We start from the raw sequence: 22,183 nt of genomic DNA, 5'->3' as shown, positions 1-22,183 counted from the left end.
TTGTTGCTTTGTCTTTGGAAATATTTCTGAAATCATTATTCTTTTTCAGGGCCCTTTGGCACTGGGAAGACTTACACTTTAGCACAAGCCATCAAGCATTTACTTTTGCAATCGGGTACACACATCCTAGTCTGTACACATTCCAACAGGTATGTTTGCATTATTTTTACAGCTTGCCTTTCTTTTCTCACTTTGTTCAGTTGCAAAGTATTATAAGCAGTTCCATATTCATTAATTGTGTATCAGAGTGCGTGAAAGTGTGCCCCCCCTCATCCTCCTCCCTCCCTCCCTCCCTCCCTCTCCCCCCCCCCCCCCCCCCCCACACACACAGAGAGAGAGAGAGAGAGAGAGAGAGAGAGAGAGAGAGAGAGAGAGACGGGGGGGGGGGGGGATGCAAAGTATAAGCCAGCATGTATTTGTCACTGCTTGCTAGCCTTCCAGTCCATTACTTTAATTTACAATTGAATTTGATGATTGTAAGACAATCAGTGTAAACACATATCTGATTTCTGTACAATTTAATTAGTGAAGGTTGAATGCCATCTAAGTGAAATTGTGTGATCTGCATCTGCAAGTCCGAATCAGGCTAGTTATTTTACATGAATCAGAATCAGGCTAATTATTCTATATGAACAACTGAGAGAAGACAATAACTCCTCACTTACACGTACAAGTTATTTGCCATCGTTCTGTATATAAAGCAGTTTAAAGATGGTATGGAGCAGTCCACTCGATTAAAAAAAGTCAGCATTCGCTCAAATGAGCAGATATCAGTTACAGCAACTAAATAATCCTACATATAACTTGTGACCATCTTCAGGTGTGTTAGTATCAATTATAATTTTTTACAGAACCAATAAAAGTAAATGCTGCATTGTCTTTTTTTGTAATTACCAGAAATTTGTTATAGTATTCTGTCCACTGTCTGTAGATATAGCAAATGTTGTGACACTTGTCTCCTTTGTATGTCATTAGACAGCCAAGAGATTACTGTTAGGCATGATTTTTGCATTTACCACTCAGTATCTTTATTGGCTGTGAAATATGGCATCCCGGCTGAGACACAGTTGAAATTATGGCATCCCGGCTAAGACACAAGTTGAAAATATGGTCACTATTTTTTATTTACTTAAATTTGCCATATTTCGTGACAGTACCTTTTCCATTAGACGTTTGCAAGGCGATATTAGTCTTGGCTTCAGTTGTCTAAGTATGATTCCACAATGCATCTTTGTCGGCTGCAGAAAAGACGTGGTTCAACGTGTTTGCCTCATTTTGGTGTTTCAAATACCATTTCTTCAAATGTAATTTCTTTTTTATAGTTAATACAACAAAAAAAAATAGTAACATAATTGAAAATTATTTATGACGGCGACCTTCACATTGTTCTTCCGTCAACACACACCAAGAGTTAGCTGCCGACTGACTATAGTCGAAGACGACTCCAGTGTCAAAGATGTTTTGCACAACACACAAGCTTCCACTTGTAATCAGTCTCTTTGCTATTCTTCGATACATTTACTAATCGTAATCAATATGCTTTCACTCTCAAAAACAGAAGTAAATTAACATATAATAAGACAAATTATGCTAAATTCTGACAAAAAATATAAGAAAACATTTACAATTCGGTATTGACAAATACGGTAAAAAAAATAACATCTCCCAGATCCATTACAGCTGTTTACTCATACAGTACATGTAAAATTATTTAATTAGGTGGATAAAAAATGTGCTCACCAAGCAGCGGCAGAACACACATAAAAGACGGTTGTAATTGGCAAGCTTTTGGAACCAGTGGCTCCTCCTTCAAGCAGAAGGAAGAGGGGTGAAGGAGAAGGACTGGAGAGGTCTAGGAAAAGGGGTAGACCTAACATACGGGATGAGAAGGAAAGGAAAAGTCTTTCCTTCTCTTCCTGTACAGTAAGTACCCGCAGTTCTGGGTGACTTTCCCAAAATCTACCCCTTTTTCGAGACCTCTCCAGTCCTTTTCCTTCACCCCTCTTCCTTCTACCTGAAGAAGGAGCCACTGGCTCTGAAAGCTTGCCTATTACAACAAATCTATCCAATTAAATAATTTATATCTAAAAACACAGATGATGTGACTTACCGAACGAAAGTGCTGGCAGGTCGATAGACACACAAACAAACACAAACATACACACGAAATTCAAGCTTTTGCAACAAACTGTTGCCTCATCAGGAAAGAGGGAAAGATGAAAGGATGTGGGTTTTAAGGGAGAGGGTAAGGAGCGGAAAGACTTACCTTAGGGGGGAAAAAAGGACAGGAATACACTCTCTCGCGCGCGCACGCACGCACGCACACACACACACACATCCATCCGCACATACACAGACACAAGCAGACATAATTGAATGTCTGCTTGTGTCTGTGTATGTGCGGATGGATATGTGTGTGTGTGCGAGTGTATACCTGTCCTTTTTTCCCCCCTAAGGTAAGTCTTTCTGCTCCCGGGATTGGAATGACTCCTTACCCTCTCCCTTAAAACCCACATCCTTTTGTCTTTCCCTCTCCTTCCCTCTTTCCTGATGAGGCAACAGTTTGTCGCGAAAGCTTGAATTTCGTGTGTATGTTTGTGTGTATGTTTGTGTGTCTGTCGACCTGCCAGCACTTTCGTTCGGTAAGTCACATCATCTGTGTTTTTAGATATATTTTTCCCACGTGGAATGTTTCCCTCTATTATATTCAATAATTAAATAATTTTGTCAATAATTGATTGTTTTTGTTAGTACATGTAAAATATATCACGTAGTACTTAACATTATGAAATAAATCAATTCTTCTTGATATAGAGATTTTACTCTTGCTCAGTTATGTTCTTCACTTACGAAATAACTGAAAGAACCAAATAGTAACAAAATGTCTCCAGACAAGTTACAAAATCCCTCTATATTGTACTTTCAGAACCTTTACATGTGGAAGGTGGTGAAACACCTTCTCTCTCTCTCTCTCTCTCTCTCTCTCTCTCTGTGTGTGTGTGTGTGTGTGTGTGTGTGTGTGTGTGTGTGTGTGTGTGTGTGTGTGTGTGTGTGTGTGTGTGTGTGCACGTGTAAACTGCATGTAATGGACTGTGACTTGTGAGGTTAATAAACGGTGAAATGTACCAGGACGCACTACATGATTGTACCACTAACAGTTTTCAGACACGTGCTGGATCTTTTAAGAACATAAGCCTCTCCATCTATTCTGACCTCACACCACCATTCTCTCTCCATGACACGCTCCTTCTCTCCAGTGATCCTGTCTCTTGGTCTTCTTCTAGGTCTTCTCATTTCTTACTCTATCCATTCCAGTACACCCCGTTCTGCTTCTTTGAAATTTCATCTCGTAAGCCTGTATGCTGCTCATTTGCCTTACTTCATTACTCACATTTCTGACGCATACATGAGTATTGGAACATAATACATCACTTACGTTTTGGCAGTACATCCCTGCTCCACACCAGGCTTCGGACACAGTGCAGAAATCTACGTGGTTGACTACCCCGTGCACTTACCTTATATTATTCCTCCTGCTATCTTCTATTATGCTTTCCAAGTACTTGACATTTTCACTATTTTAGTACTTGTCCTCTAATATTTACATCTATTGCTACTTTCCTCTTAGTCCTGTCACTGTCATTTCGCCCTTCTTCACAACAAATTTTGATCCGTACTGACCCGCCACTTCCTCCCACACATTTAAACTTTCTTGTAGCTCTTTGTCTCCATTTCCCCATGCCATTCCTTTCTTATTTTCGTATCCTATTTATGCTACTGCCCATCGTTATCTTTCCGCAATGCTGATGAAAACTAGGAGGGATAGTGCAGTCACTTGCTTGTGCCCATTTTTCTCTTCAAACCAGTCTGTCTTCTCTTACTTTTACACAACTCACTTCCTTGATACATTTTTTTCATTCTCATAGTCAGCCTTTGAATTCCCATTTTCTGCTTCTGTAAAGATGTTGCTTTCTTCACACTGTCATATGCTTTCTCAATGTCCAGTAACACCATTATTATATTCTTACCACATTTGTAATGTCTGTCTTAATTCTGCCTTACATTAAAAATAAGATCTTTGTTGACCTTTTTGGTCCAAACCAATATTGTCTGTCTCTGTCCTCCTCCTACCACCTTGTGTACTGTGTTTTACAGAATGTTCTCAAATACTTTGGCAGCATAAGAATAACTCCTTTATAATTTTGATGAAGTTTCCTGCAAACCCCTCTTAAAAATTGGTGCTACGATTCCCTTTTCTAGTGTTCACGTGTCCTCGTTTTCTTTCTCTTCTGTTCTCGTGACGTGATGCACCCACTGTGCTCCATCATCTCCATACTTTCTCATTCAGTGCATTTCATCCTTTGATTGTCTCTGTCATTTCTCTATTTCTGTCCAGATTATGTCCAGCTTGACATCCTCTACATTCCGTGACTCACGACTTTCCTCTTCCGTATTTCCGTTGGTGTTTAGTAACTCTTCAACATATCCCTTCCACATCTCCTTGATTTTTGTATCTTCTCAACTTCCTTTCATTCATTATTGATCATCCTGACACTTTCCATCAGGTCTCTCTTCTTAGGCATAACCTATTCCATAGAGGACCTTTGTACTCCTCTCACTGTCCTTTTTCATAATTTTTGTCCACTATTCTTTCCATTTCCTCTTCTCTGCTGCTATCCGTCTCTTTGCTATGTTGTGTATTTTTTTTTGTTCTGCTTCTGATCTGTCCTGAAATCGTATATGGAATGCTTTATTTTTCTCTGCAACCTACTTCCTTACTCTATATTTCCACCAGGGTATTTCTTTCCACTTTTTCTTATTAATGGTTTTCACACACAATTTTTGTCCTGTTTCCACCATAATTCTTTTGGATCTTTCTTTCTTTTCATCTACTGGCTGCATTGTATTCCACAGTGTGTCGTTCTTTAATATTTCCTGAAATTATTTACATTTTGCTTCTTTCAATTTCCACACTCTTATTGTTCTTTTCTGTTGTTCTGCCCCCTTTTCCTTTTTACACAGCCTCACCACTGAAAGAAAGTGATCACTGCTTAGGGCTTTGGAAGGTATTAGCTTGACGTGTGTGCTGGTCATGTATTATGTAGTTTATCACAGAGTTACTTAACAAATCGTGTCAGTACCATGATACCTTGTGACTTCCCTTTTCTTAAACTAGGTGTTACTGACTGGTAGCCCCCACCTTTCACAGATGTCTAACAATTTTTGCCCTTCCTCCTTTCTCTTTCCCAGCCTTCAACTACCAGTACTTCCAAATAGCCCACATGCCCATTTAAATCTCCCATTATTGTGATCTTCTATCCGGTTTGTTGTTCCTACATTTTCTATTGAACAGAACATTTAACTCGTGGTTCTTGTAGTAGCATCAGCAGTACTGAGATCATTTATAGTTAACAACAACATTCAGTTCCATTTATTGCTTTTCCTCCAGCATCACATTTTTCTTCATGTAGCTGAATGTATGTAAACTGTAACAAATCTTGGTTCAGTCTGTTTGATGCAGTAAAACCAGCGGTTCCAAACACTGCTGCAAATGTAATAATTTTGAAATGCACTTTGTTCACACAATTAGGGCTGCAAATTTCTGTTTTTAATGCTGCAGCATACAGGTGTAGAAGGTCTCAGAAAGATTGATCAGTATTCGGGGATCAGACAGAAGTGCTCATTTGAAGCAAACAAACTTCCTATGGACAAATGTCCTTTCCCAAATGGTTTCCGGGACAGAAAACATTTAATGTGCATTGTTATTTTTCTTCTGTATTATTCAATGCATTGTCAAGTTCACACACGTATAACAGTTTGAAAACATTACAACATGTATTGTGCTAAGTATCAGTTGAAAAATACGTATTTTTGACACATTAGCCTCTAAACATTATCATACACGTTACACTACAGCTATTGTACTCAGCACAATAAATGCCAGAATAGCCCACTATCAACTTCCGTACATTGGTGCACTCGTGGCAGAACACGTTGTGTTGCCTGTCAGTGCCTCTGCACCTTTTCTAATGTGTTCAGCTGCATCTGTGACATGACCAAGCAGCTCATCTTGCATATTCACCATCTGTTTGTACATCTTGGACTTAATCCAATTCCATAAACAAAAATCTGATGGCGTAAGGTCTGGTGATCTGGGTGGCCAGTTAATTTTACTACCACAACCAATCTGGTGATTAAGGTAGATGCAGTTGGGATGTTCCCTCATACGTCTGGTAAAATGTGGAGGGACCCTGCCATCTTGTAAGCACATTGCAGTCTGTGGGGGCAGGAGAATTTCCTCAAGGTGTTCAGCTAATGAATTTTTCAAACAATACTAGTAATTTGCTCTTCTGAAATGACTGGATCTATCAACGTATTACCAATCATACCACATGAAACATTGATCGAAAAATGAACTTGTAAATTCCATTCCGTGTAAACATCTCTTCATCAGTGAATAGTATTAATGGAAGCAAATGACAGTTGTCTTTGAACCAGTGACAATTCAAGTCATGTAGCATTATCGCCAATACTGAGATTACGAACTTGCTCTACGTGAAATGGGTACACGCTTTCTGCATTTAATGTTCATCGTACACTTGTTCATGGGACATTGATACATGCAAAAAATCGCCATGTGCCATTTCAACAATGTGTTGCTGTTGCTGCCCAAGTTGTTGAACTACACGCTCAGAAGAAAAATGGATAAATGGTAGAATACACTTTCACACAGTGTGCTTGAAATTCTGGTAAATACTCTATGATCAGGAATTCGACTCATTGGAAAGCACTGACATTGTTCTTTGACAGCAGCAGGAGCACTATCATGGCAGAAGCTGTGAACATATTTCCTAACTGCATATTCTTCATTATTGTAAATGTGGGACATTTTAGGCAGCAAGCGTACAAACACAGTTAACCGATGCTTCTTCGTGATACGTGCCTAATCGCTCACACTACTTTGCTCACAACCTGCTTGTTTAATGGGAGAAAGACATTCCAAGCAAAGAGATTGAAAGTAATGAGGCAAGATGGGCTAGAATAAAATGTCGAAGGTGTTGGGCGGGTAAGACATACAAAAACAAATGTACATTCAATGTGTTCCATCTTTGAAACCATATGAAGTTTTTTGCTTCAAATGAATGTTCCTGTCATATCCCTGAATATTGATTCCTCCTGGGATACCCTGAGGTGCTACAGATGTTGATATCTATTATTTATTTCTTCAATTTGTAATACATTCTATCAAATGAGTGAAAGCAGTCCCTTAACAGTCACATAGACTTCTTCATTACTAAAGCTTATGGCTACTAGTGTTCAGTGGGTAATATACTCATGGGCTCCTTTCTTGTTATAAGCAACAAATTTAGCAGTAAGGTGGAGACAATAACTCTTGCTCTTATCTTAAAGAGAACTACAGGATAATGTGCATGTACCTTATTAAATACAGATACTGTTTATTATGTAACAGAAACTTTGCAAAATTTTTCACTTATGTTGATTTTCTATACTCTCTCAGTTGAACAGCTGATGCACAGTTTCAGCCTGCCATTACGTGTCCCCTAAACTGACAAGCTCCACAAAGACTGTCAAGTAACACTGCTGAATAAGCACATATTACAGAAAGGATGCCACATAGAAATGTTGAAACACAACTGTTGTTATATTTGTGAATGAAAAAATTATTTTATGGGAAATTTATTTGGTTGTTCAATTCTTGTACTAATGTCATGTTACTGTGTGACATTAGTGCTCCACAAATTGATGGAAATATACTTTTCTCATGTTTTTCTATCTTCTTGGCCACTGCTTTTTCTATTCTTTCTTATAAGTTTCTTCCTTTTGTGGAGTAAGTCCTCATCCAAGCTTTATTTTTCTTCTTTCCTTGGTCTTCTTCTTCCTTGGTCTTCTTCTCCCAATATTATGATGTTATTTTACTCTATTCTTGCCAGTTGTTTTCTGCAGTTTCTTTCTGATTTCCCTTCTATGACGCCTTTGCTGGTAATATTTATCAAGGAAGTAGTAGTCTGAAACAAAATTGTATGTCAGAGAAGGATAACACTCCCAGTATCCTTTTGTGAAGAATTGTCTGCACCAAGTTACCTTGGATCACTTTTTCAGTAGTACTTTCATACTTGCTTCGCTTTGAAAATCTTTCAATTTTATATTTCCTTCAAGCACTACTTCAGTTGTTTCCAGGAGGAATTGGCTCTCTAGTGTCTACGTGATTAACTCGAGCTGCTGTTTGCCCACATTAACCACATTTATTGTTGTCTGAATATTTTTCATCTCTTTCTTTCACTGCACTGAAGTACTGTATTCCCATTTCTCTGAGGATCATAAAAAGGTACCCATTTTACATTTAAAACATAAAGAGCAAAAAGTTGTGAAAAAAGTATGTTGTCATCTGGATGGACCACTAGTCTTTCAATTGTTTCTCTGTGCATGTTGTAATTAGACAGAAACGGCAGTGAAATTGAAACATTTTCATTTGATGATTTTTACTATTTTACGTAGGTCTGAATGAAAATCTGTTTGAAACATTAAACACAAACTGAGGGGCATTTTGGGCCTTCACCAACAGAAAAAAACCATTCGTGATTGATGGCCTAGTAAAGAAGAACTAAAAAAAGTGAGGAAGACTAAATGTGCAAATAAAGGACTGAGTGCAAAATGACCCAAACTAGGAGATGACGTATTGAAATGGATTAAAGGACACCATCAAAATGGTGTTGGAATTAATACAAAAATGATTCAAATACACACTCGTAAACTAGTGCTACAGTGAAACTTGACAGACTTTGAGGGTGGAATTGGCTGGTGCTACAGGTTTATGTAGTGTCATGGGCTTAGCATGCGAAAGAAAACCAAAATTTCTCAGAAAATGCCACAAGAGTATGAAGAGAAAATATTGTCTTTCCATTGCTTTATTATTCAACACCGAAGGAAAACCAGTGTCGAACTAAGCCAAATAGCGAATATGGACGCAACGCCTCTGACATTTTTTGTGCTGAGTAACAGAACTGTTGCTGTGAAAGGTGCTAAAACTGTAACTATAAAAACAGGTGGACATGAAAAAATGCACTACACTGTTGTCCTTTCATGTTGTGCTGATGGCACCCAGTGATCATTTTCAAGCATGAAACAATGCCAAAACCTTCCGAAATACTGCCAGTTGTTGCTCATGTACATGAGAAGGTTGGATGGATGAGGCTGATATGATACTGTGGATTAACAGAGTGTGGGAGAGAAGGAAAGGTCTTTATTGAAGTAGAGTTCTTGTCTTGTTCCAGATCAGTTTAGTAGTAATTTGAAAAATCGTGTGAAAGATAAATTGAGAGAGGGAAGTACAGAGCTTGTTATTCCGGGAAGACATGCTTCACAATTGCAACCTCTTGATGCCTCAATAAATAAACCATTTAAAGTGTGTATGAGAGAGGAATGGAACAAATGGATGAAATGCAACATGAATCACACTGATGGGAGTTTTAAAATTGCCTACAATCAAAGAAGTGTGTCAGTGGATAAAAGTCATGTTCTAGAGTGAGATAAGACATTATTGTTAGATCTTTCAAGAAGTGTGGCATAAATAATGCTCTCGGAGGAAGTGAAGACAACCTTGTATGGGAAGAGGAGGAAGAAGAAAGTTCAGATGATGTTTTCATGGATATTAAAGATCAGTTTGGTTTTATGAACTAAGAATTGTTTTAGTCTGGCCTTGCAATCTAATAATATAAATGGTAAAAATGTTAAAAAAAATTGCTCAAAAATTAAAATGTGTCTTATAACCTGTAACATCTTATAGTCCATAAAACACGGTATATGTGTAGTAAGACATCCTTGCTGCACCTTTCAACAAATTTAGTGCACCTTTAATATCACATTGCTTGTGTTTTATAAGTTCATACATGAGAACTCTCAGGTTATAAAGATGCACAGTCATTTGATACCCATTGTATACCAAGCTACTACACTGTACAACTCCTGAGATAAATTCCGTTGTTTTAGTTGTCAGCAGTAAGGTTGGTTTGATGTAGTTGTTTAGCCCTGTTACCTGCAGCTATATTCTTCATTTCTACGTAACTGCAGCATCCATCATCCTCAACAATCTGCCTTCAGTATTTATTTGTAGGTAGCAATACTGCTGTGATTTTTTCCTTTCATCAACACTTAAACTACAGTTTTCAACAATGAGTCTTGTAATGATGTGTGAATAACTGTTCTATTCTGTCACTTTAATTCATTATGTTCTTTATTAAATATACTCCCTCGTTGACTTGTTGCTGTATATCCTCATTATTTACTTGAACAATACATCAAGTCCTCAGCAGTCTCCTGTAATACTGAATTTCTAACGCTTCTAATGGATTCATTTCTGTTTACTCCCTTGTCTGTGCTGCACAGAAAAAAATCAACGTGTTGAATTCTGCTCCATTAAGTTTCGGGAATGCAGCCACATAAATTCTGCTTCTTCTTCTTCTAATATTTCGGCTGTATACCTTTCAGCCATCTTCAGAGAGAGCCATACGACTGACGCTCCAGCGCTCGCTCCATCCTTTTAAACTCGCGGGCCGCGCCACTGCGCATGCAGCCACAGATAAACAAGGTGCCAGTGATGTTGATCGGCGGCAAAGACGTACAATATGCATGAGTTACATCTATGGCTGCGCGTTCGATCCATGCTGGGAGGTCGATGTATTCCTGGGAGCTGGACTGTAGCGACGTCTTTGTAAGTTCAATATTGAAAGTGCCGGATTCCATGATTTATCTAATGTGAAACCGCTGTCTCTATTAATTAAATTCTTCGTCAAGCGGATTTCAATGGCCTCTTTTACTACGGAGTCCCAGAAAGATGAAACAGAAGTCAGAATTTCGACATTTTCATATACCATAGAGTGACCAGAATCAATACAATGCTCTGCCACAGCCGATTTACTGGGTTGTAAGAACCGAGTGTACCTGCGATGTTACGTACACCTCTCTTGGACTGTACGATTCGTTTGTCCGATATATGAAAGGCCACATTCACATGGTATCTTGTAAAATCCAGGCTTGCGGAGTAGTAAGTCATCTTTAACGGAACCCAGGAGTGCAGCCGTCTTCGCCGGTGGACGAAAAATTACTTTTACTTTGTTTAGTGAGGATCTGTCCTATTTTGGATGAAAGGCTTCCCACATACGGCAGGAAAGCCATGGATTTAAATGTTTCCTCGTCAACTTCTGCATTCCTTACGGACACCTTAGGTGCAGTGTGGAGTGGGGTGAAGGATGGAGAGAGGCAGAAGGCAGGGAGAAGGTTGAGGGGTTGGGGGGGGGGGGGGGGGAGTGAGTGTCTAGGTCTAGCAGCTCGTGGGAGAGTGGGGAGCCACTAGATGCTTCCACTCCCCAACCCCCTCCCTGCCTCCTACCTCCCTCCATCCCTTACCCCACCCCACCCCACCCCACCCCACACTGAACCCCCACCACACCCCAGTACACTCACTGTGGACCAGGAAAGAGCTGGCAGTCAAATGAAAACAATGTAGGTAGACAGGTGTGTGTGTGTGTGTGTGTGTGTGTGTGTGTGTGTGTGTGTGTGTGTGTGTGTGTGTGTTTACAGCTTGAGAAAAGAATTCCGTTCCAAAAGCTAGCAAAGTAAAGCACCTTTTGTGTGTCTATCTATTGACGACGCAGCACTTGTGCCTTTAGCCGAGTTGTCTCCTTAATTCCTAAATAATTCGTCAATCTTTGTTAGAGTAATACTCTGCAAAATACAGGACTGCATTTGTATGCATGTTCTTGCATTTAGATTCCTATCTTTTCTCTCTCTCTCTCTTTTTTTTTTTTCACCTTCATATGATCTTAAAGAATTTTGGAATAATAATGATGTATGGTATGCAGATGTTTTGCGTTTCCATTGTGTCATTTAGTGTCATGTTCCCCCTATGATAGCCTCTTTATGTTTCCATCTCTCCCCTTTCATCTCAGAGGCTGGTGACTGGTCTGGAAAACCTGAAAAATTGAAAATGCGCATGGAAATTGAATTTACTGGAAAAGCTGGGAAACCTTGTGGTACTTTGAAATATTTAGGGAATTCTGAGAGAGAAAGAAATGTTTGGAGTCATTTTATTACAAATTGTTCAGGGATTCTTATTTGAGGACACCTCTGGTGTGATTATTGGCCTCAATCCTTTTTATTGTCCGTGTGCTCTCAGGCTCTACATCTCCCCACCGCAGGATTGTGAATGTGACAAGAAGTGTGAAGTACAGGAGAATTTGTCACATAGCTGTGAGTTCCTCATTTGCACAAACAAGAAAGTGGGTTTTTCGGTTCTATAAAAAAATATAAATACAGATCTATATTGGAACATATGTGTTTTTTAGCTCACATTTTAATAATATTCACATGTCAGTTCTCTTTTTACGAATTGCAGTGCAAAGTAGTACTTTGATATCTTTGTTACAGGGCCATTCTTCAATTTAACAATAAGCATAGCATGACATGCATCTGATTTGAAACTAATGCTTTGTTGCTATCGAAGTATATTGATATAACATTCCAATGACAACAGTTTGAAACATATTCTATCAAGGATTTCTCATTTATCTAATGTTATTGCACAGTGACACAGCATAGTGCAGAAATTTTGACAGACAGTGGCAGTGAAGGACAATGAAGGAATTTCCACTGGTAGCAAGAGCTTATCACTTACAGAATTGTTGGTGAAACTTAAATCCAAGCTGAACTTGGAACAATCACTAAGTGATGTGGCAAGAAAAAGGCCATAATAACAAGTTAGGAAAAACTTGCTTTCACATAAAACAAATATTGTTGCTGGAAAATTTGGGATATAGCCTTGAAAAATCTAGAAATTTTGTGATTAAATAAAATTGCCACCTTGTCCTAGTTCTTGAATAAAGGTCTTGTTAAATAAAATTGCCACCTTGTCCTAGTTCTTGAATAAAGGTCTTGTTCCAATAATTCCAAGAAATTATTATATTTGTCTACATGTTTGTCACATGTTGTGTCAGTGTGTGATTGCTATACCTACTCATTACTTGATTTTTACTTTAGTATTTTCTGTTTCATGATTATTGAGGGCTTTAGGTATTTTGACTTTTGTCATTTCTTTGTTTTGTGGGTCTGGGATTACAATTCGTGTGCCTCTGATATTTACTTTTTGTTTTTAAGTAAGTCAGTTACCAATTTAGTATTGGCATTATTTAGTTGTTCCACATTATTATTTCCATGGTGAGTGTACAAATTTGGACAGCACGATGAAGGCAGTACGCATACTTTACAGGAAAAAAAGGTATTTCTTTTGAATAAAGTAATTTCTGTTGCTGAAGTACCATTATTTTTTTAGTGCAGCAGACCTTTACATCAAAGATTATCTTCATCCATATGTGGAGGCTGGTAATGAATATGCGAGACCTTTAAGAATCTATTACCACAAACGATGGGTTGCAACTGTAAACCAGGTTGTGCAGAAGGTAAATATTACATACAATGTTACTTACTAAACTTAAAAGTGACATTCACACTGATACAATTTTTTTCTTTTCTCAGTATTGTCTAATAGATGTTAAAGGAGGAGTGAAATCATTTCGTATTCCTACAAGAGAGGATATTATGAAGCACAGGGTTATTGTTGTAACTCTGAGTATCTCAATGTACCTATCAACATTAGGTTTGCCAAAAGGTGAGTTGAAACAGTGGTTAGAAATTCTTTGATATGATTATATTTCATATACTTTCTATTCTATATGAGAGAAGTTAAATAAAGGAAATATTTTTATTTTTGCAAATAAATAGATTTTGGTAGCTGTTTAGTGATAAAATTGCACTTAACAGTGAAGAAAGCATCTACAGACCCACTCTTCTTAGACTTCCAGAAGCCAAGTAATACCTGTGATTGGTTAGCTGCTTGCCCTTGATTGGATTTTTATATCTTCAGGCAGATATTATACCAAATTTGTGGCTGAGTTTAGCCCCTCTTTTAACAATAATATATGAAAGATACTTGAACAAAAAACTTTGCCCAGTGGTTGGAAGAAGGTGCAGGTCACACCCATCTACAAGAAGGGAAATCGATGTAATTCACAAAACTACCGTCCAGTGTGCTTGATGTCATTTTGTTGTAGAATCTTAGAACATATTTTGAGTTCAGTTATAATGAGGTACCTTTGACGAATGTTATGAGGTATCTTAGACACAATTACCTCCTCCGTACTAACCAGCATGGCTCCTGAAAATATTGTTGATGTGAAACCCAACTTGCACTTTTCTCATATGACATCTTGAAAGCCTTGGATCAAGATACAGATAGATGCAGTGTTTATTGACTTCTGAAGGGTATTTGACTCACTGCCACACACATGTTTGTCATCAAAACTGTAATTGTATCGGTTAGCAAGTGAGATTTGTGACTGAATTGAGAATATCTTGAGGGGGAGGGCTCAGCATGTTATCTTGGATGGAGTCAGTAACAGGTGCAGAAGAAACTTCAGGTATGCCCCAGGGAAGTGTGTTTGGACCCTTGCTGTTTACGTTGTATATTAATGACACTGCAGACAATGCTAATAGCAACTTAAGACTTTTCACAGATGATACAGTTGTCTATAGTTAAGAATTGTCTAATGAAATATTTGCACTAATATTCAGTCAAATCTCTATAAGATTTCAAAGTGGTACAAAGACTGGCAATTTCCTTTACATGTTCAGAAATGTAAAGTTGTATATGTGAGAAAATGGGGAAAAAAAGACTTAGCATTCTATGAGTCAGAGCTGTAATCATCTATTTGTACAAATACATACCTGGGTGTAACAACTTGTGGTGATATGAAATGGAATAATCACATAATACCCATTGTAGGTAAAGCAGGTTACAGGCATTGATTTATTGATAGAATACTGTGATATATAATCAGTCTACAAAGTAGATTGCATACAGCCTACATACATTTGAAGATAGACACAAACTATCCCGTGAAAGTCTGTTTAGAACTTTCTAGAATCAGCTTTGAGTGATGAATGTAGGAGAATATTACAACGTTGTATGTATTACTCCCATCCCATAGGGATCGGGAAAACGAGATTAGACTAATTATAGTGTGCATAGAGACATTTAAGCAATTGTTCTTCCCACACTACATATGTAAATGGAATGGCCAAAAATCTTAATAAATGGTATCTTGGGAAGTACCAGTACCAAGCACATCACAGTGGTTTACAGAGTATATATGCAGATGAAACTTCCTGGCAGATTAAAACTGTGTGCCAGACCGAGACTCGAACTTGGAACCTTTGCCTTTCATGGACAAGTGCTCTACCATCTGAGCTACCCAAGCACGACTCATGCCCTGCCAGTACCTCGTCTCCTACCTTCAGAAGTGAAGATGTGAGGACGGGGCGTGAGTTGTGCTTGGGTAGCTCAGATGGTAGAGCACTTGCCCGCGAAAGGCAAAGGTCCCGAGTTCGAGTCTCGGTCCGGCACACAGTTTTAATCTGCCAGGAAGTTTCATATCAGCACACATTCTGCTGCAGAGTGAAAATATCATTCTGTAGATGTAGATGAACACACATCAACAGAAGTTTTGCATCACCCTTTTATTTTAAAATTTGTGGCACAGAAAAGAGAAATTGGCTTTGAGACATGCTTGTACATTCCATGTGCAGTGTGTCCAGATCGTCAAATAAAAAAAATGGTTGTTTGTATAACAACAAAATCATGTTTTTACCTTAGAGGATTTTTCCCAGCACTCCTGAGAAATGTCATTACTTTGTGGAACACTCACTTCTTTGGATGCAGGCATGAATCTGTTGTGGCATACCATCAATGAGTTGATCATGCCAGCTCTGCTCCACATTTTCCCACTCTTTAGTGGCTATTATGTGTAAATTGCACAGTGCATGGTCACTGTCAATGTCCAAAAACAGATCATTGGAATCAGTCCCCCATATTTCAATTGGGTTTATGTCCAGGGAAGGGCAAACCACTCCACTCTGGTGATCCTAGCATGCTGACAGAATTTGTTCATTATAACAGCACAATAGACATGCGAATTAGCATCCATCAATGTGAAATTAACACCAAAATGAGTGCAATAATGCCCCACTAATGCTTGCAGAATCTGGTCCCTGTATTGTAGAGCAATAACAGTGTCCTCAATACCCACAAGAGTTATGCAGTGGTCCCACAAAATATAACGAAAAACACCAATCGACCACTACCTTGTTGCAAAAGTGGGATGCCATGTCAGAGGTGTTTAATATTAATGGTTGTCTCCAAACACATTCATGTGACTGTCACACCTTACAAGAATCTCAGTACGGTCCAGGGCATCATCTTTCACCATGATCTTTTGCAGTCTGATGATGAGCTGCGGGCCAACTTAGAGCGACAGAGTGTGCACTTCATCCCTCGTGTCCATAGGGAACCAAGGAAAAACAGAGTTGCTACCGAGATCTTCATCTCTGCTTTGGAGTACAAACAGATCACAGTTTATCAGAGTACAAGCAGATCACAGTTTCGCCCATAAATGAGACCTGCCACCAATCCTGGGGCATCCATTGTGCATGACTTCTTGCCCATCATTAATGGAATCACTGGTGTTGTGGTATACAGTATGATGCTTGCCATAGCCGTACATACATACATACATGCATACATACTTGGAGATACACGTTGAGCATTCGTGTGTGACGTGATGCTTGATGTCCTGTAGCCCCTTTGAATGCTGAATTCAGTTCTAGAGCACTCAGTCGACTGTTCCTTTGACTCGTGAAGTCATAGATATTTGTCATCCTTTGCACCTTTCAAAAGCAGACAGCCTGTGCAATGCAAGTCTTCAACACTACCTGTCATATGGAACTGATTCTGTGTCCACAGCACATCACTTTGACTCTGGTGCACACTTCGAGCAACTTTCCTGGTTGATTGCGGACAAAATCAGTGGTCGTTATTGTCCTTTGTGGCATGATGGATGTTCACTCTACTGGTCTACAGATGTGTCTAATGTGTCCCTACTGGTACCTTAATTTCAACTGAAATGCTGCAGTCCATTAAAGTACAGAAATCTGCCAGCAGGTAGTGCTGATGCTAACTGTGTGTGCATGTGCGCGTGTCTGTGTACACAATGTCAAGGGGTGCCCTTCTGACTGGTACAGGAACAGTCCGAGGAACAACATGCCTGTATGATGTATTCGGGTGATGCAACACTTTTGTTGATCTGTGTAGGTTCTGTCCTAGGTTCCCAGAGACTGGAATATTTAATGATGTCAGAAAACAAAAAAGAAAAGTATGTTCTTAATACATAGCAGCAGAATTATAAGCCATTTTTCATCTGCAGTAGGAGCAAGACCTCTTCCATTCTTCTCTGTGTATCACATTCTTCATCCTTAAGTTTCAAAATATACCATGCTTGTTTCCTGACATTGTCATCTGACTTTTCTCTTGCTATTTAAACCTCTTTCAAGATGTCAGAAAAAAAAACACTCTTGAAATGGAATCACTGTGACTAACTCCTCTCCCCCCATTTTTTTCAATTCTGAAATTTCTACTCTCTTGATATAATGTAGTTGGAGCTGTAACCTTCCTGCAGATTTTTGTTTTATAATTTGATATGTGTAGATTCATTTACTTGTTTATTAAGCGCTCTTGGAAAAGATTGTCTCAATATGGAATCAGTCATTTTTTAAACCAATAACTGACAATTAATTGAAATAGAAATTTCAGCTATACATTGACATGGCAATGAGATCTGCTGTTGCAGTGGTTATTCAGCAGATTTGCAATGGAATTAAACCTGAAACACACACAGACTTTCTAAAAGACATATTTTAACCTATTGACTTACTTCTTCAGACCATTGTAATTTTGAAAGTCACAAATCTTTTTCACAGTCATTTCTTGAGTACCGTAGTAATATGCTGGATTCAGTAGAAGATGGTCATGTATTTAGTACCCTCCCCCTGGCCTCATTGTGCTACAAAACTCTGTCAACTCAGAACTGTTATGCAGCCTGAGTGGCACTACACTGCAGTGTGACACATCCTTTTCCAGTAGAACTCTCATGTAGTTTGACTTAGAGGTTCTGCATTGTTGTTCTGTGTACTGTTCAATTCCAGAGATATTTTATTTCCAGTCACCGTTCTCAAAGTTAATTCATTTCATGGTGCTGCTATGCAGTGTCACAGAACTGTACTGTTGGATTTCTTCCCCTTGTAGCAGTGCGAGGTGCTGGAAGTGATCTCCAGTCTGTCCAAGCTACTAAATGACATAAACAATGTAGTGTTATCTCTTCTGTATTTTATGCTCAGTGTTTTTTCTCTACAACTTAAGTACAATGATGGGTGAACAGGTCTCTTTTACTCTGTAGCTTGTTATAGACCATTACAGACATGTTTCTTGCTTTGACATGAGCAGTCAAGAGAGAGACAGTTCTTATAGTCATTCTTCAGTTTGCTTATGATCATTTACATTCTTGAATGAGTTTGTTTGCTCCTTGACCTCCAAGGCATGGTAAGGCTGTGATGTCCAAAGGACAAGCACTCTGCCACAGCAGGTGGAGAGGTTTATTCTTCATCAGACCTTGCCAGAGCTCACAGATCTTACATTTTTTTTTGTGCATACATAAAACAAGAGCGTGCACAGCAGGATGTTCTACACTTAACAACTAACTAAACTACATTTTCACATCTCACCCCTCCACCCACAGGGTCACCACTCTTTGGTGAGTAATGTTTGGTTACCACAGAGCCCCTGCCTTTGGATTGTTGCTCTCTTTTTCTTTGCTGCATACCTAAACTTCGACTATCTCTTACCTCCTCTGACTTTGTTGGCTGGTCCTTTTTGAGGCAGATCCTGCTTGGGTTTGGTTCACGATTTTTATCTTGATTTCTCGTTTCACCTCCCATAAACAGTTATATGGTCCCCATTATTGTGATTCAGGAGGACGACGGTTCAATCCCGCGTCCGGCCATCCTGATTTAGGTTTTCCGTGATTTCCCTAAATCGCTCCAGGCAAATGCCGGGATGGTTCCTTTCAAAGGGCACGGCCGACTTCCTTCCCCGTCCTTCCATAATCCGATGAGACCGATGACCTCGCTGTCTGGTCTCCTTCCCCGAAACAACCAACCAACCAACCCATTATTGTGGTTGACCTGCCATCTTTTCCAAATTTTGCAGAAGTGCGTGTTGTGGTGGAAAGGTTGCCCACTGCGTTGTATGCACCGTCTCTGTGCCTTTCCACCCTGGCATCTTCCCTTCGTCTTGTCATAGTACATAGTATGCCCAAAACCCAGTACAATAGCCATCCTGTTGTGAGGCAGGGAGGGGAGCGGGGGTATTTGTCAAGTACTTGCACTTAGTAGCCCCCCCTCTCCCCCTCCCCCTCCCTCTCCCTCTGTCTACCAGGATTGCACTGTGGCGCCTGCACTACCCACTCCCCAGGTATTCCCTGGAGTTTATGCCTATCATGACTGGGGCACAGAAACTCCCGGCAATGGATTAATGGCCAGATAGCCATTGATATGGCTGGGTGGCACCCATGGGGAGAATCCTCATTCAGAGTGGGTGACACCATGGCAGGTAGTTCACCCATGGAGTAACAAACTTTCTCCCTTTGGTGGTCACATGGCCCCAGCAGTCTCTTCAAATGAAAAGGCCTGATATGTTGCAAGGAAATATGATCCCAATACGTTCCCTTCCATGGCCACACCATGGGAGGAATGTAGGACTAAACGACTAGGGGAAAAATGCTCCCCCCAATACGTGGTCTGTACCAGGAGTATGCTACAAATACTTTACTGTTCATCAAACACATTGAAGACATGTGGGGAAGTTGCAGCCACTTTTAAGATCAGGAGGGATTCCTCGCTGATTAAAGTGTCTTCTCCTGCCCAGTCACAGATGCAGCTCTCTAGTGAAAAGGTGGGTGACATTCCCGTGACTGTTATACATTACAAGAATCCGAATACGGTCCAGGGCATCATCTTTCACCATGATCTTTTGCAGTCTGATGATGAACTGCGGGCCAACTTAGAGCGTGGAGTGTGCACTTCATCCCTCGTGTCCTTGGGAAACCAAGGAAAAGCAGAGTTGCTACCGAGATCTTCATCTCGGCTTTGGAGGTTGATAAATTGCCTGAAAACATCAAGGTGATGATCTACTGGTGTGATGTGAAACCCAATGTTCCTCCTCCTATGAGATGCTTAAAGTGTACGAAGTTCGGACACCGGTTTTCCCGTTGTGCCGCTACCCCGTCCGCATGGGTTGTGGATGTCTGTTGTATGCAAGCCTTCCTTGTTCCCCTCCCGTCATCTGTGTAAACTGCAGTGGGCTCCATTCTCCCTGCTCACCAGATTGCTCAAATTATAAATGTGAGAATAATATCCAGAAGTATAAGACTCTGGACAAACTCACATATCAAGAGGCCAGAAAAAAGTATGAAGTCTTAATCTCAGGCAAATGACACAATCTTACACTACACTTGCAAGATCATTGCCTCCTCTGTCATTGGTGCCTTCCTCTGTTGTGCCTCTTACAGTGGGCCCTCATAGCTGTCCACTGACACTGCTCCCCCCCCCCCCCCCCTCCCCTCCCAAGGCAGTTTGGGGCCCTTCTGGTGCTTCCACCACAGCCACTTCAGGAGTATTAGATCCCCGCTGCTGTGCAAACTGGTCTCCATCCCCCAGCCAGAGGCATCTCATCCTCCTCCAGCTTCTCCAGCTACGAAGAATCCCCACGGGACACTTTCTTCCACTGTTCCTGCTGGTCCACAGCCAGATACCAGCCTGTGGCTGAAGGAACCACAGGCTGGTGGCCATCGGTCTTCTTGTTCTTCCTCTGTCCCTGAAACCAATTCAGGGAAACCCTCTCAGTGCTCGACTTCCGAGAAGGACAAGTAGTAGTCCACTAGTACAAAGAAAACTTCTGTGGCCCCCACACCACTGCACAGTGCATGTACTCCTTCTGTGCCCAAGGTGGAGATCCCAGTGGCCACCAAGGCCCCTGAGGCACCAGTTCTCCCTAGGCAAAGTGCCACAGAACCTATGTCATGTCAGGGGATCCCCTGACATCTCAACCGATGGCAGCACATGATTGCATGTGTGTCTGAGAACTGTGAACCCGCATTTTGGCTCGTAAAACAGCAGGAGGGGTGAATGTGCTTATCTTTTACTACCTGCCACCTGGAGCAATATAATGTTCCATTCAATGAATGGGAACTCTCCAGTTCCCTAGCCAATTGCTCTGATACAGCCCCAGGGCCTGACCGCATCCAAACCAAATGCTGAAACATCTCTCAGTGGATTGTCAGCGTCACATCCTTGCCCTCTTTAATCGGATCTGGAACTAGGGTGAGTTCCCACCTCAGTGGCAAGAAATCGCATAGTATCAGTACTGAAACTGGGTAAGAACCCCCTAGAAATGGGCAGTTATTGCACAATCAACCTTACCGACATTCTGTGTACGTTGCTTGAGTGCATGGTGAGCAAGCGGATTCGTTGGCTCCTTGAGTCTCGGGGTCTTGTGGCTGCATCTCATGGCATTTCTCGCAAAGGCCACTCCATTGCTGATAATTTGGTTCACCTGGAGTCCACCATCAGCATGACCTTTGCATGTCATCAGCACCTCATTGTTTTTTCAACCTGTAGGTGGTTTATGACACGACATGGCATCACCACATTATTACTGCGATACATGAGTGGGCTCTCCAGTGTCCACTTCCACTTTTTGTCAAGAACTTCTTGTCACATTGTACATTCCAGGTTCAAGTAGTTTCTTCAGTCAGTACCCCCTATATCCAAGATAACAGCATTCCGCAGGGGCTCTGTGTTGAGTGTCTCCTTCTGTATGGTGGTGCCATTAATAGTCAAGCTGTTGATGTGGGGTTTTTGGTGTCATCATCCTTATGCCAATGATTTTTGCTTTTATTATTGCTCCTCTAGTATGCATGTTGCTGGGCGTCCCCTACAGGGTGCCATACTAAAGGTGCAGTCATGGGCTCTGTCCCATGGCTTTCGGTTTTCAGCTGCCAAGACTCATGTCATGCACATCTTTCGTCGTCGTACTGCCCACCCACACCCAGAGCTTTTCCTAGAGGATCAGCTACTTCTTGTAGTTTAGACGCACCCTTTCTGGGACAGGTCTTCGATTCCCAGCTGATGTGGCTTCCCCACCTTCACCAACTTGAGCAAAAGT

At 40.5% G+C, this 22,183-nt stretch overlaps 1 protein-coding gene across 1 annotated transcript in view; it reads left to right on the top strand.

Annotated features, from left to right (window-relative positions):
- LOC126473389 (probable helicase with zinc finger domain) overlaps nucleotides 1-22,183 on the top strand; it is a 143,890-nt gene that overhangs the window by 51,103 nt on the left and 70,604 nt on the right. Inside the window, exons 8-10 of the mRNA XM_050100397.1 lie at nucleotides 50-149; nucleotides 13,346-13,472; nucleotides 13,549-13,681. Coding sequence (XP_049956354.1) covers nucleotides 50-149; nucleotides 13,346-13,472; nucleotides 13,549-13,681 — 360 coding nt within the window. The remainder of the gene's footprint in view (nucleotides 1-49; nucleotides 150-13,345; nucleotides 13,473-13,548; nucleotides 13,682-22,183) is intronic.

This window comes from Schistocerca serialis, chromosome 4 (genome assembly GCF_023864345.2).
Source record: "Schistocerca serialis cubense isolate TAMUIC-IGC-003099 chromosome 4, iqSchSeri2.2, whole genome shotgun sequence".
Lineage (NCBI taxonomy): Eukaryota > Metazoa > Arthropoda > Insecta > Orthoptera > Acrididae > Schistocerca > Schistocerca serialis.
Note: the sequence above shows the minus strand (reverse complement) of the source record. Positions and strands in the feature narration are given on the sequence as shown.